This window comes from Arvicanthis niloticus, chromosome 1 (assembly GCF_011762505.2).
Source record: "Arvicanthis niloticus isolate mArvNil1 chromosome 1, mArvNil1.pat.X, whole genome shotgun sequence".
Taxonomy (NCBI): domain Eukaryota; kingdom Metazoa; phylum Chordata; class Mammalia; order Rodentia; family Muridae; genus Arvicanthis; species Arvicanthis niloticus.
In genome coordinates, this window is record NC_047658.1 from 69,754,214 (window position 1) to 69,769,556 (window position 15,343).

Below are 15,343 nucleotides of genomic sequence, written 5' to 3' on the forward strand. Positions count from 1 at the left end.
GATCTGGTTTCCATTGGCCAATACTACAAAAACTTACCTTCCACAACATCAATCATGCAAAGACCCAAGAGGCTTGGTACCAGGTTAGCTGCTGCTGTGTGCACAGCAATGGCCCCGCCCATGCTGTGCCCGATCAGCATGACTGGAGGGGGGAGGTCTCCATACATGGCTTCCACTACATTGCCAACATCTCTGCAAAGAGGGAGAAATCTGAGAGTGCTGAGGAAGACATCAAAAATAGCTTCTTTCTCAGTTCCTTCTGTTGGACTGTAACTAATAGTTGTGGGAAATGGTAAAGACTTACAGGGCCACTCTACAAACACATGTATGTGAGCCTATGTGCATGGTCCCAAATATCTATGCAGAGAGCCACACACATAGTTCTCCAGATAAATGACCAGTTAAGGACTAAGAACCCCAAATTTCTGACCTCTCTTTATATCATCCTTTTATCACCCTACAAATTTAGTACAATCATATAAATATATAACTGTATGTTTAACCTAAGCTTGGCATTCTGGAGAAATAATTTACTCTAAGCCTCTGTTTTTCCATGAATAATGCAATAAGGTTTGGAGTAGCAGGATGACTATCAGCTTCTATATGAGTTATATCAGCCTCACTATGACCTCTGTCATCTAACATATTTGTTTTAGACTTATATGTGTGTGTGCGTGCCTATGGCATGGCACATGTGGAAGGCAGAGGACAATTTGCAGGAGTTACTTTGAGAAATAAGTGAGAAGTGAATATAAAACTGTTATCCAGAAGGTAAAGTACTATCAAATGAAAAGACTCAGCTGAAAAGAGAATTTAAAAGTAAAAAAAAAGAAAGAAAGAAAGAAAATCCAAATTTCCTTCATAGCAGTGTTGCTTCTGAAGACAAGACACCCTGTGAAAGGCAAAGTGTTATTTAGTGCTTGAAAAACTAAAACTTATTCAGTGTAGTTGTGATCACCAAATGCCTTTCTCAAATTCGCATATTGTGAAGTATAATTATTTGCAAGTTTGCAGTGTCTCTGTTGGAAGAGCAAACATTGATAAAAGTTAGGCATTGCACTTAACTTCAGTCTACATTCTTGTTGGCTTTTGTTCTAGATAACAGTAGAAAAAGGCAGGACTTAAAAAGTGACTGGGACATAAGTGGCTGACCTCATGAGTGCATTAGAGTAATGAAAGAGTCACCAATATAAAGAGAGTTCTCTCTGGTTCACAGCTGTCTTACTATGTGAAACCCTCTACCATACTATAATCCAAGACTAGTATCAGGCTCCAAACCTGTGAGCGTAATAATTCACCATGGTGATGCAGCAATGCCAGGCAAGTACTGGTCATGCACGACAAGCTTTCTGTGCCTTCTAATGTCATTCTTCAACAACCTTGTCTTTAGGGTCCTTTCTACTGTTCTCTAAGAAACTCAGAGATATTTATCAACTGTAAAATTAGCCAGCAATTAACTCATTGGTCTACGAAAACATCATTGCATTTCTACCAAAGTTAAAGGAAAACAGCTGTAGATCTCTGCTGCCACATTAAGTACATTTAAAGCCCCTTTCCTTGGAATCCAGCACTATGGATCCATAGTGATTCCATAAAGTCAACATATTTCAAGAACAAAGATAACTTAGATAAGGAGTAGTCTCTACAACAACATAGGAGACTTAAACAGTTTTGGAAAAGGAAAACCAAGTAGTATTACTATGTATCAATACGATAGAGCAGAAAAAAACACACACTAACTGAGTTAGACATTTACTGTGAAAGTTATAAATGTATGAAGGTAGACAGAGTCTAAAATATGTAACAGGGCTTGGAGAGATAGCTTAGTGGTTAAGAGCACTGGCTGCAGCCAGGCAGTTATGGCCTATGCCATTAATCCCAACACTGGGGAGGCAGAGGCAGGTGGATCTCTGAATTCAATGCCAACAGCCTGGTCTATAGAGCAAGTTCCAGGACAGCCAGGGATACACAGAGAAACTCTGTCTTTAAGAAAAAAAAAAAAAAAAACCCAACACACAAAACAACAACAACAAAAAAACACTGGCAGCTTTTCCAGAGGTTCTGAGTTCGATTCCCAACACATGGTGGCTCACAACCATCTACAATGGATCTGATGCTGTCTTCTGGTATGAAGGATACATGCAAACAAAAAATTTATATATAAATATATAAAATGCATCAACATCATATCTAAGCTTAGAAAAGCTGTGTTAATCCAATCTAAAGTGATTGATCAATCACTTAGAATTTATTCTTATTAAAAGCAATGGCTCTTAAATACCATTTATGGGACTGACTACACCAGACCGCTTTACACTGATTATGAATGTAAATACTAGGGCTGGAGAGATAGTTCAGCAGCTAAGAGGACTGGCTTCTCTTTCAGAAGTGGCAGGTTCTGTTCCCACTACCTACATGGTAGTTCATAAATGTCTGCAACACCAGTTCTAGGGCATCTGGCACCCTCTTCTAGCCTCTGCAGGGGTCTGGCAAACATATGGCAAACTATATATACCCATAAATAATAAAAATATTTTAAGGTATATTATATGTCTAGGTTTTACTACTAAAAATACTGATTCAACAGGTCTGGAGTATGTCCAATGCACTTGCATTTTTTGTAGTTTTCATATGACCCTGGTGAGTGAACACACTGAAAAGTATACTACTTGACTTAGAGGCCCAGTTTCTAAGTAGCTATTCTTCTATACCCTGCCCTCATTTTCGTATGACTTCCTAATGAATACATGCAGGCCACTTTAACATGCATTCAAGGCTACTTATACTCAACTACTTTTCCAAACAGGAGTCCATAAAAGATACATACCCACATTCTATTTAGTTCCACCAAGAGAAGGAAAATTTCCAAAAGCCTGCACAAACTAAACAATGTGTGTGATAACCACCAGACTGGATAAACCAAGAAGAATATTAATAAGGACAAACAGAGAAGAGAGAACAGAAATGAAATTTGTGTGTTAAGGACTGTCCAACAATTTTAACAGCAGCATAATAAAATTGTACTATTGTTTATGATGGTGTCAAGACTCAGGCAATCTATCAGTGTTTGCTTCCTTACTTTGCCATTGTTTCTGCTGACAGGTCTTCAGAATTCTTGACTTTAGTTTCTCCTATAAATAAATAAATAAATAAATAAATAAATAAATAAATAAATAATTCAGTGATAGGAATCATAAAACCAGGAGCAATGAAATAGGGACTTAGAGGATGGATTTAGTAAGGATGTTGTATATTCCAGCCATATCTTTATGGCTAGCTATTCTGATGATGATAATTATAGTAGTCTACCTACAAGCTATGATTCCTTCCAAAATACCCAAACGGAGTACGAGGTTCATTTTTGCCAACCTTGCTAATGTTTGGGCTTATTAAAGGGGCTGGAGGGGCTTACTCACCATGACTTCGCAGATCCAGAGCCACAATTCTACACTGTACTCTACTGATGATTGCTGCCTGAAAGGAAAAGGCCAAAACAGGAGCTACAGATTTTGCCCAGTTACCAGTAACTTTGTTAAATGAACTGTGATCATAATTCAAGGTACCCAAGGGGGGGGGGGGGGGGGGACACACATGTCTTCTCCCAAAGGTTTTCTTTTAAGTATAATAAAAGAATGAGTCTCTACTATACACATACACATTGTGGTCAGTCTCCAACTTAAAAATAAACTTTATATAAACCCCTCGTTAAAGTCATTTTTCCTAGCCTTTCCTTACAGTGTAAGTACTTCCAGATGCTGGCCTATGGTTTTTATCCTTGTTCCTCGGATGGCTTTTCTTTATTTAGAGCTAGAATGCCCTAGAAAAAGTTTGTGAATCAGTTGAAAATACTATTTTGGCTCAGGAATTACATGAACATGACACTTGAGTCATGAAATTACCCTAAAATCAGAGCAAGTCATGAAATCTACTGATAGGCACAGCAGTGTATACAAGCTGTGTATACTATGTATACACAAGTATACATATATATACAAGTGTATACTATGTGTTACATAGTATGACGGGAAGTATAAATATCACAGGATACAATTTTAGAGGTTTAAGGAAACCTAAAATAACTCTTCTTCCTCAAAGAGCCAGATTTTCTGACAGTCATACATCACAGTTAGCAAATGTCATCTCTATCTTTTAACTTTAAGAATGAAGTAACGGTTTAGATTAACCCTCACATTTTAACAATGAAAAAACTGAGACCAAGAAAAAGGGAATCATTTGTGTATGTTCATGTAACACGTTAGTAGTAAAACCAGAATTAGCACCATGGTAAGTTACCAAAATAACATAAGCACATATCAGAAGACAAGCCAGATTCTTGAGTTATACTTAAAAAAATAAAAATAAAAGATAACATTTTTCCTTCTATTACTCTTAGTGAGCATCTCTTTAAAGGTAACAAAAGTCTGAAGTTCTACATTTATCCCTGGAAAGGGATACATTTGTTCATTTACAGAAGTTATTGATTGCACTATGGTGATAGTACAACCTTCTAGGCCAAAAACAAATTTACACTTTGAATATAAAGTTATAAAACAAAATTTTGTGAAATCTGCTTAATTGTTCCATACTTTTAAAAGTTATTACAAACAAACAAAAGGTAGCTCTGATGTCAGTAACTGTCAATGATTTATAACCATTATATGCCCATCAGAAAACAATAACAAGAATATTAAAAGCAGCTTTTTGTTTCTTTATTAAACTACAACTTTCTCAATGATATCTAAAACTGTCACAAATGCTTAACGTTGTTACAGAGTACACAATGTCCCTGCACTCATGCTATTATATTTCTATATGGTTAAAACCAAAGAGAAAAATAAATGAGTGCAAAGTAAATTCACAGAATACCTCGGGCCTTACAGATGAAGGGTGAGAGAGTGTCTGTCAGCAACTTCTTTTCTGGTCTTGTTTCAAATAGCACAATTTTGATATTTTTGAAGTAAGTGAAAAACAGCAAGTTCAGTACCAGAATCACACAACTGTTTCCTCCTTGGAATTTGTGCTATCAACACTAATATCAATGGCAGCTAATAGTTACCAAATCTTCCAATGTACCATCACCAATCTAAGTACTTCCAATGCATTATCTAATTTACTCCTTAGAACTCTTCAGAAACAATTCTCACCATTTTATAGGTGAGGTAATTTTACAAGGAGTTAAGTATCTCACCAAGCCGGGCAGTGGTGGCGCATGCCTTTAATCCCAGCACTTGGGAGGCAGAGGCAGGCAGATTTCTGAGTTCGAGGCCAGCCTGGTCTACAGAGTGAGTTCCAGGACAGCCAGGGCTACACAGAGAAACCCTGTCTCGAAAAACCGAAAAAAAGAAAAAAGTATCTCACCAAGACCAAAGAGCAATAAATGATAGAAACAGGGCAGTCAGTCCTCAACCGTGCCTGCCTAACACAAGTACATAAGGAGCTTTGAGGAGTGCAGTAGAAGCCCACCAGAATTCTGATTTAAGTGAACTGGAAGAGGGGTGAAGCTTATCTCTATTAAGTTTTGGAACTCTGTGGGTAGTCTATGGTAAAGAGAACTAGAGAAAAGATTGGAATAAAGAGCTAGCCAGAGCCAGGCATGGTATCACATGCCTGGAATTATACCAGTGAGAAGGGTGAAGCAGGAAGACTTAGAGTTCAAGGCAGCCTGATCTACAAAGCAAGACCTAGTCTCCAAGGTATGTGTGTGCAAGAATCAGGATCACTTTGATATCCTATAAATTATCTCAGATAATTTCAGCCTTGAGAAACAGGCTGAAAAAAATATGGCACAGTATTTGTACTGACAAGTATTAAACATGTACTATCCTCTAATGCAGTAAGCTTTTTGTCTAGACTCAGAGTTCTGTTTGTATTTTGTTGCTGTTACAGCTACGATATTGCTCTAAATTTCGATATCTTTGCCTGTCTAAACTGAAAAGATCATAGAAAAATTAAATGGGACTATGTACCTAGACACTGAGCAGGGTATCTAACACAAGACAAATGTCTAGGGAGATGCAGTTGCTTATTTTCCTTGTTGTAGTTGATCCCTGGGGCTCACTGGTCCCAAACTCTAGGAGGCATGGAAAGATGACATAAAAGGCTATGATGGAAAACAAACCTGTGGGGAAATATCTTCAGTAGTAGTCGCCATAAGTCATTTCTATTACCACTTAACAAAGAAGTGGTACATTTACAGAATCTAATTTGAGGAAAAGCTATTGTCTAAAACTAACACTTTCTGCATCTAAACAAAAACGGCCATGTGAAAGCCAGGGCTCTAGGAATTGCCTTGATGCCAAAGGTCAGAATCCCTCAAGCTTTAGAGCATGTCTGTGAGAACAGGGACAGTTAAATGTGAACAGGAACTGCAAAGGAAAACTGTGAGCAGGAACAGACCCAAGTATCTTACAACAGGAGAGACATGAGGAATGACATGATTGATGGTAAGTGATTAAATAAGCAGGATATATCCATGAGGGAGATTATGGTACAACTCTGTGAAATAATTTTCCTCAACAGTGGAAGCAAAAGGCACACATTACTGAACAAGGCAGTCTGTGCTTAGGGGTCTCATCACATCCCAATCACGGGACTCACCTTTTCCTCTATCCCTTTAAGTCCATTGGCTGTGTGTCCTAGAATTGGGAGCTTTCTAACCATATGATGCAACTTCTTTACTAGTCATATATAAATGACTTATTTAATAAAGACATAGGCTAGTCATGGTGGTGCACTTTAATCCCAGCACTTGGGAGGTAGAGGTAGGCGGCAGAGTTCTTTGTGTTTGGGGCTAGCCTGATCAACATAGTGAGTTCTAGGCCTGTCAGAGCTGCATAGTGAGACCTTGCTTCAAAAAAAATTAAATAAAAAATAAAAGACATTGTTTCCTGTTTTCTTAAATAGAATATAGCAATCAACATTTAATTCCAGCTCAACTGTTTGGGAATCATACGAATATAGTCAAGGAAGGAGCACCAAGCACTGACTCGATGACAGACAATATATGAAAACATTCCAGAATAATACAGCTGTGTCTGCTCCAAGAAGCTATCTGCAACTGATTCCTTCTGACAAAGGGAAAAAAAAAAATCACTTTTCTACAATGGAATCTCACTGGGTATATCAACCACACTTCAGGGCAGGCCCCATGCCCAGGAAGAGTCAGTCAATAAACACAAAACACACTCTATGATATTTTTGTAGACTTTCTGTTTCATTTGGGGCTTTTTTTTCTCTTGTCTTTTGCATGTTTGTTTTGATTTTTTTTTCATTTTTTGCAAGGTTTTTTGTTGGTTTTTCTTTCATGTTTTTGTTTTTGAAAGACAGGGAAAAAAAGAACATAAAATTTAATTATTAGGGAGGATATGAGAGGAACTGGGAGAAGTGAAAAAAATTTAAAAACATGATCTAAGTATGTTGTATGAAATTTTTTTCAGTAAAAAAATCCTGAAAAAATTAATTATGAACCAAAATAAACCTCTTTTATAAATCTTCCTATATGTGGTACTGTGTTAATTGCAACAACAATAACAAAACTGACTCATGTCAATAATTTTTATATTGATTACTTGTGAGATATTTTGGATACAATGAATCGGACAAAATACTCTTGAAAACAATTTCACTTATTTTTTTAGCCTATTCCATATATTTACTCGAAAACAAGTGTTTTACATTAGATTTCTACTTGGCAGCACTGGTAGAGACATGAGAGAGTGTGGTGCTCACAGGCAAATCATAAAGCATCTCCTATGGTAAGAGAAAGAAACAGTAACCAAAAGCCAAATCCTTTAGTGCTGAAGATTTCATGTTGAACCCCAGTTACCCCTGCCTCCAGAAAGAAAACAAAACACTCTGGGCAGTGACGCGTGACCATTTGGTTCAGGTACCTAGTGCTATACTCCTACCTGCTCCCACTTTTTGTCTTGCAGTGATCAACAAAATTAGTGTGTATATTTGCTTGTTATTTGCTTATTTTTATGAAGGTATTGCTACTATTTTTCTTAGCAGTATCTCCTTGCATGTTGGCTGCCTTATTCCCAAGTCAAAGACGTGAGCAACACTTACAAATAGCAGTATTCATATTAACCCACACCCTGCACTTTAGACCAGAGCACCACTAGCCAAGTGTTTTTTATTTCCTAAGAGTTCAGAGATGCAAGTATGCATGCATGCATGCATACACACACACATACATACATACATACATACATACATACATACATACAAATTAAAAGGTAATATAAAATAAAGCATTGCTTTAAAAGGAAGACACTTAATATTCCAGCATGGATGAGACAGGGGTTCATGAAGATCCACCCCTAGCTGAGGAGCTAATGGCAACTAATGGCTGTTAGAGGAGGGGAGTGGTTTTCCTTTTGGGATGTGGCCACTATATGGTTGCCTATGCTCCTGTAGATGGCCCCACATCCATGCACATACAAGCTGCACTAATTAGACTTCATCAGTCACTTAAAAAAATACAAAAACATGAAGGTAGAAGTTTCAAAAGTCTTGGAAGAAGTAGGAAGAAGGATTTGGGTTAAATATGATCAAGGTAACATTGTATTCATGTATGAAATTGCTAAATAATAAAAATATCCAAAAATAGAAATATTTTCCAAATATTTCTGGAATATCACCATGTGCAAGGTAGTATGTCTGACAAAGACAGAGATATAATCTAAAGCATCTGAAATAAAATATCTACTCATTTAGTATTTAAATTACTGAGATTAAAGACCCCCACTTTTGACAAGACACCAATTCCACACCTTCACCCTAGTGGATATATATACAAAATGTTACAAGAACCACTGGCTTAAAGAACAGGTGACCTTGAGTACATAATGCTAAAATTTTGCAATTTGCTTTGTCCTAACCTTCTTCCCAACAATGAATGCACATGGAAGAACGAGTTAACGAGTCAAGTCTACCCAGAAAAAAATGATACAATACAATACACTGCAATACACCAGCTTCTGATACCATCAACTTACTGTGAACACTGCCCAGGAAAGGGCAGAATGGCCTCCTCCATGAAGCAGCAGCAGGACTGGACCCTCGGAACCACTCTTGTAAACTCGAAAAGTGTATGAACAGTTAAAGACAATAGATTTAAGGTTTTGATTAGTCATAACAATACTTATTTTTAAAAAGACAAACAAGATATAACAACTATATGAAAACTACAGACTTCCAAAGAAACTTTAGATGTTTCTGAGATATCAAGACTGTTCTGAAGCCTGCCGCCAGTATACCTTCTTTTCAATGAAAAATAAGTATTTCCTTTTCCCTGAAGAGGACTCAGTACTTGGTTTCTAGAAACTAAGTCATTTCTTAGTTGTTTGTTGTTGCTTGTTGGACTCAGAGTATTACTTTGAGGAATTTAATCCCAATCCCTTCCCATGTGTCAGATAACTGCAGCCAAGAAAGATGCTGCCAAAGGCTTAAAGATAATATTCCAGACTGTGTAAGGCACTGGTGGGGATAAATAGAATGTTCAGGAGCTACCCAAGTCTGACAGCCCCCATCCTTACACTGAGCAGCCTCTAAGAGGATATATCCTTGCCAGTTTCGTTCTCCACCTCCACATCTTCCATTGACTCAAAGTACTGACTCCACGGGACAGGGGTAAAGTCCCGCTTCCGTCCAGGGCTAAGGAGAGGAAGAAAAATGAGAACTGTTTCAAATAAAATGGTTATATATAAGAAGGTAAAAATCGTGGTCAATAGATCCTAACTGTAAATCTGAAATGAAAATAGCAAAAGTGTTTTCTCACAAAGAGTTCACAAAGCACCGTGTACAGTATTTAAATAGGTCCAAACAGATTTAAGAGTAAACATTAAGATTTTATATAATTGACAGGCATGGTAGTGAGTGCCTTTAATCCCAGTACTTTAGAGGAAGAGGCAGGTGGATCTCTGAGTTCAAGGCCAGCCTGCTGTACAGAGGTGCACAGTTCCAGGACAGCCAGGGATACATACTGAGACCTTAACTCAAAAAACAAAACAAAAAAGATTTTATACAATGAAGTAATTAATGTATTTTAATTATGGATAAACTTTGATTATTTATACACTTTATAAAATCTACTTTTTTTCACTTACCCTAAACATATGTTCATTCCTCCTAGTTTACTCTTGTAATGATCCTCAGTCAATATTTTTTCACATCAATCTCAAACCTTTTTGTGTTCCTTTTCATTTCCCAATCAGTCAGACTGCCTTCACAGAAGACAATCATGATAGCAGTGTCTAGAACTTTTAGGAATGTATCTGGAAAACTGTTTGCACAGTAGTGAAAATACTTTTATAACAACCTTGATTGGCAATAAAATCAAGAAGAAAGAATTGACCTTTGAAAAGGTAACCAACAAAACTCAGGGGTATTTACAATATGAGGAATGTCAGACAGAATCAGAATCAATTCTAAAGGTGAATTAAGTCTTATTTTAAAATAACTACTTTGATAGGTCAGTGCATACAAAATCATTTTATGTCAAAGTAAACTTCATTTTAAACCGAACAAGATGAATATATAATTGCTATTTCCTACTATGCCTTTGGCAGAGAGGAACAAAGCAAATATGGCTTCTGCCTAATTCACAGAGCCTTCACTGTGATCGCAGACCAGGTTTGGAATCTAATGAGAGCTGTGGACACTCCGTTTTTCAAGCACATGCACATACACTCTTGACCACACATACAGCTCCAATAGAATTCTACTTAGAAACCCATTTGCAACTGAATTAAGAGCCATAGACCTGAACTTTGACACCAAACAACCTATTTCTAGAGAAAAGAAGAGAAAAAGAAAATGACAAGACAATATATTTTTAAAAAATAGTTGCTTAACCTAAAATAATTTTCTACCTAATGAGTTTATTTTTATAACCCAATTCTGTGTTTCTTATGTGATTTTAAACACAATACTTAATTTCTCTATGTCTGACGGGACTGTACTGTCAATTTTATACAGGCTGATATGAAGATTAAAGTAGCCTTCTCACTACTTATTACTCTCAGACTAGTTTGCTCTGTTTATACATTTTCTAAAAATATTTTAGTTCATCTAACTTGGCACTACTGTGAGAACACTGAGAGCAAGAACATGCCCCATGTATTCACAGAACCTGACACATCAATAGTTAACATCTGTTGACACAATGAAATGAGCCAATGTGAATACAGCACTTAGCTTGCTGTTTCAGTTTACATCCATTTTTACTACTATTAAATGGCTTGGAGGCTAATAAACACAATCCCCCTTACTTAAACCTAGGAAGGTTTCCAGTAAAAAAAAGAAAGAAGGAAAGAAAGGAAGAAAGAAAGACAGACAGACAGACAGACAGACTATACAACTATAGTAATTAAGCCTGTAGTACATGAGTAAGGATTAGGATCAACTCAGTCCAGAAACAAACTCTAACATAATCTGATTCAAACAGAGATAACGGCAATTCAGTGGGGGGTGGGGGGCACAGAACAGTCTTCCCACAGATGCTGGGATTACTGAACATCTATAAACTATTCTAGAGATCAGTATGGAGAATATTCAAAAAGATAAAAATAAATCTACCATAGAACCCAGCTATGATTCATTGGCATATGCCAAGGACTAACATCATCATTGCTGCTCTATTCATAACAGCTAGGAAATAGAAGCGTTGCCCTTTAATTGACAAATGAATACTGAAAATGTGGGGTATGTATGTGTGTGTATGTGTGCGTGTGTGTGTATGGGACATATATACATACATATATATGAATGTGTGTATACATACACACATATACATACATATACATAGTGGAATACTATTCAGTCATAAAGAAAAATGAAATAATGGAAATAATGAAATTTGCAGGTAAGTGGATGGAACTGAAAAATATATAGAATGAGGTAACCAACACCCAGAAAGACAATGTAGCATGTTCTTTCCAATCTGAGGCTCTTAGCTCCAATTCTTCAGATGTGGGTATACAACAAAAAACAGCAACAGAAACCAGGGAAGTAAAAAGAAGCCATGGGAGGACACACTAGAGATAGCAAGATACAAATGATTTGAAGGAAGAAAAAGAAAGAACGAGGAGAGGGTAATAAAATAACAGTAAGGATGTCTAAAAAGGCCATAATGAATCGAAGTCTATGTGTATACATATATAGTTTGAATGACGTTTTCCCATTTGGGCTGACAATGTTCCCCACAAGAACCACAGATTATCTGAGAAAAACTAATCCCAGATCTGAAGTCTCTTTTTGAGTTGTTGGTCAGGGAAGTTCCAGAGACTGCCAAAGCAATATAAGCTATTGCTGCTGTCCTTGGTTGTCTCTCAGAAGATGGAGCTAAGTCCCTATTGCTGAAAGACACCATACACTTTGGACATTGGACCCCAAGAATCTGAGATGGATCTGATCTGAAAGTCTCCTCCCCTGAGGACTAGCTCACACAGAACTATATGGTGCCATGAAATCTTCCAAGAGAGGGAAGCAACCATTAGTTGTACCCATTTGTGACACGTGAGCCACAACAATGACCAGAATGGCAAGATACCCCTAAGGATACAATAGTGGTACTCTATCTTGGTGGTAACCAGCAGCTCTCTAACTGAACTGAAGGCCTGTTCAGCTGGAGGGAAATCATACTTGATACTGGAACCTAGCCAACAACCTGGGGCTAGTGAGGACCTTAGAGGACCTACTGCTACCACTGGTTTCTGTGCTCCGCTACTTTGCTGAAAGTGATTTTAAGAGCTATGAGCTTTGTGGTAAAGTCTTCAAATACATAGACTCATACTGTCTGCAAAAAGAGATAACCTGACTTCTTTTCTATTTGTATCTCTTTGATTTTTCCCCTTACTTGATTGCTCCACAAGGAACTGAAGTATTAAAAGAATAAGAATGAAGAAAGCTGACAACCTTGTCCTGTTCCTGACTTAAGAAATACATTGTTGTAAAACAGACTACTGGTCTATATAAATAGTCTCAACTAGGTTAAAGTATGTTCCTTCTATACCTAGTTTCTTCAAAATGTCTTTCATCATGAAGGGATTTTTGATTTTACTGAAAGCACATTTTGCATCAGTTGAGATATTCATGTGATTTTTGTCCTTGATTCTATTTATGTGAAGAATTCTATTAATTGATTTGCATACTTGGAATGAAACCAATTTGGTCATGTTGTATGACCTTGTGTCATGAAATAAGGTTTGCAGTATTCTGTTTAGAACTTTCACATATATATTTTATCAATGAAAGTAGCTTACTGTTTTCAATTTTTGTTATACTTAATTTTAATTTTTTACAGTGTCTCACTCTGTAAATCCTCCTACCGCAGTCTCCCAAGTGCTAGGATGACAGGCATGTAGCATCAAACCCTGCACTCAATTTTTGTTTTGCAAATATTAGTTTATAAAAATCAAATGCCTCTTCCAAAAATAAGAAGCAAATTAATGGTAGATTAGAAAATTTTCCAAATAACTTCAAAACATAATTCTTTTACTGTAAATTTCTGGTATGGCATACATTAAGAAAAAAAAGAGACCTAGAAAGATACTCTAGACAATATGTGTCACAATTACTGGTTATTTTAATGATTTTAAGTTTGTTACACTGAATATTACATACACATATATTTAGATAAAGTAATTACATAATTAGATTAATGTCCAAGATTATCGCTGCAAAAGAAGAGAGATAATTATATACTTTCAAAGTAACAATCTTAATTTCAAAATAGAGATATGAGTAGCTCATGATTCCTTTTGTCTCAATTACTGCTAGTTATGTCTAGTGAAAAGGTCTACAAGCAATAATTAAATTAGTAGTAGTGAGCTTTTCTGGTGCCAGAATGTGAAATATCACTTCCAGTGTCTGGCAGCTGCCTAGAATACTGAACTTGTAGGTTGTAGATCTTTCCTCTATTTTCAAAGGTAGCAAGCAATGCAAAAAGTTTAAATCTCTTCCAGGCTTTAATCCAGTCTGTCTTCCTCCTCTTTAAAAGATGTCTGTAATTATTTGGGCCTATCTAGACAATTCAGGATTGGGTTTTTTTTTTTTTTTGGTTTTTTTTAGGTCAACTAATTAACAATATTAATTTTCCTCTGCCATGTAAAAGGTACATTCACAGGTTTCAGGGTCTAAGATTGTTTATTACAATGGATACTATCACTCTACCTGGCACAGTTTCCTAAACTCTTCGTAGGATTTTAGAACAAATAGAGTAATTTAACTAGGACTTTTCTACTCAACACTATGGCAAAACACTAAACAATTCACTAAAAACCTTTAAGATCAACTTTAGTACATTGCAGGAGACCAACATGAGTTATATTTCTATAAAGTTAAAAAAAAACCCTAAAAGTAAAATTATCAGAACAATCCTATCAAAGTACCACTATTAAGAATACTAGGAGTTGCAAGTGTGTGTGGGGGTGTGTGTGTGTAGGTGAGATCTCTTAGTGGGCAAAAGAACTTATTTCAAAATTCTGACTAGAGTTCAACTTCCAGAACCCCATGGAAAGGTAGAAGGAAAAATCTGACTCCAAAGTTGTCCTCTGGCCTCCAGATGTACAGGATGGCATGCATGCCCCACCTTTAATAACAATAGTAAATATACATTTTTTTCAATTTTTTTAAAAATTAAACAATACTTAGGCTGGCTGGGAAGATGGTTCAGGTGGTAAAATGCTTGCCATGCAAGCATGAAGACCTGAGTATAGATTCCAGCACCCAAGCAAAAGCCAGGCATGATGGTGTATACTTGTATCCCTAGTGCTGAGGTGGAGACAGGTGGATGTCTAGAGCTTACTGACAAGCTAGCCTTGACAAAGCAGCGAGTTCCAGATTCAGTGAGAGACCATATCTTAAAAATAAGATAAAACACTGCAGAATTGATTCAACTTTTAAGAGCAATTGTTTCTCTGGGGAAGGACCCAGATTAGGTTCCTAGCACTTATATAGTGACTCATAACTGTCTCTAACTTTACTCCTGGGGGTTCAACACTTTCTTCTGACCACTATGACAAGCATATGGTATACATACATACATACACACACACACACACACACACACACACACACCTACACTAACATTTCCACATCCATACACAAATACTTAGAATAAGTAACTAAAGAAATGTAATGATGCTTGTACATAAAAATCTATATAATCTATCTTTGTTATCTCTAACAGATAAAAGGAGAAACACCTGTATCCATAGATATAAAGATCTAGTATTAAGAGGGAAAACTCTGCAAATTAATCTACAGAGTCAAGGGAATGTCTAAGATCACAGCCCACTCCTCAGTAGAAACAGACTAGCTAGTCCCAAAAATGGAAGGG

At 36.7% G+C, this 15,343-nt stretch overlaps 1 protein-coding gene across 1 annotated transcript in view; it reads right to left on the reverse strand.

Annotated features, from left to right (window-relative positions):
• Ppme1 (protein phosphatase methylesterase 1) overlaps window positions 1-15,343 on the reverse strand; it is a 46,629-nt gene that overhangs the window by 17,766 nt on the left and 13,520 nt on the right. The window contains exons 2-6 of the mRNA XM_076938797.1: window positions 9,563-9,657; window positions 9,000-9,091; window positions 3,417-3,474; window positions 3,080-3,131; window positions 38-192 (exon numbers count right to left, since the gene is read on the reverse strand). Coding sequence (XP_076794912.1) covers window positions 38-192; window positions 3,080-3,131; window positions 3,417-3,474; window positions 9,000-9,091; window positions 9,563-9,657 — 452 coding nt within the window. The remainder of the gene's footprint in view (window positions 1-37; window positions 193-3,079; window positions 3,132-3,416; window positions 3,475-8,999; window positions 9,092-9,562; window positions 9,658-15,343) is intronic.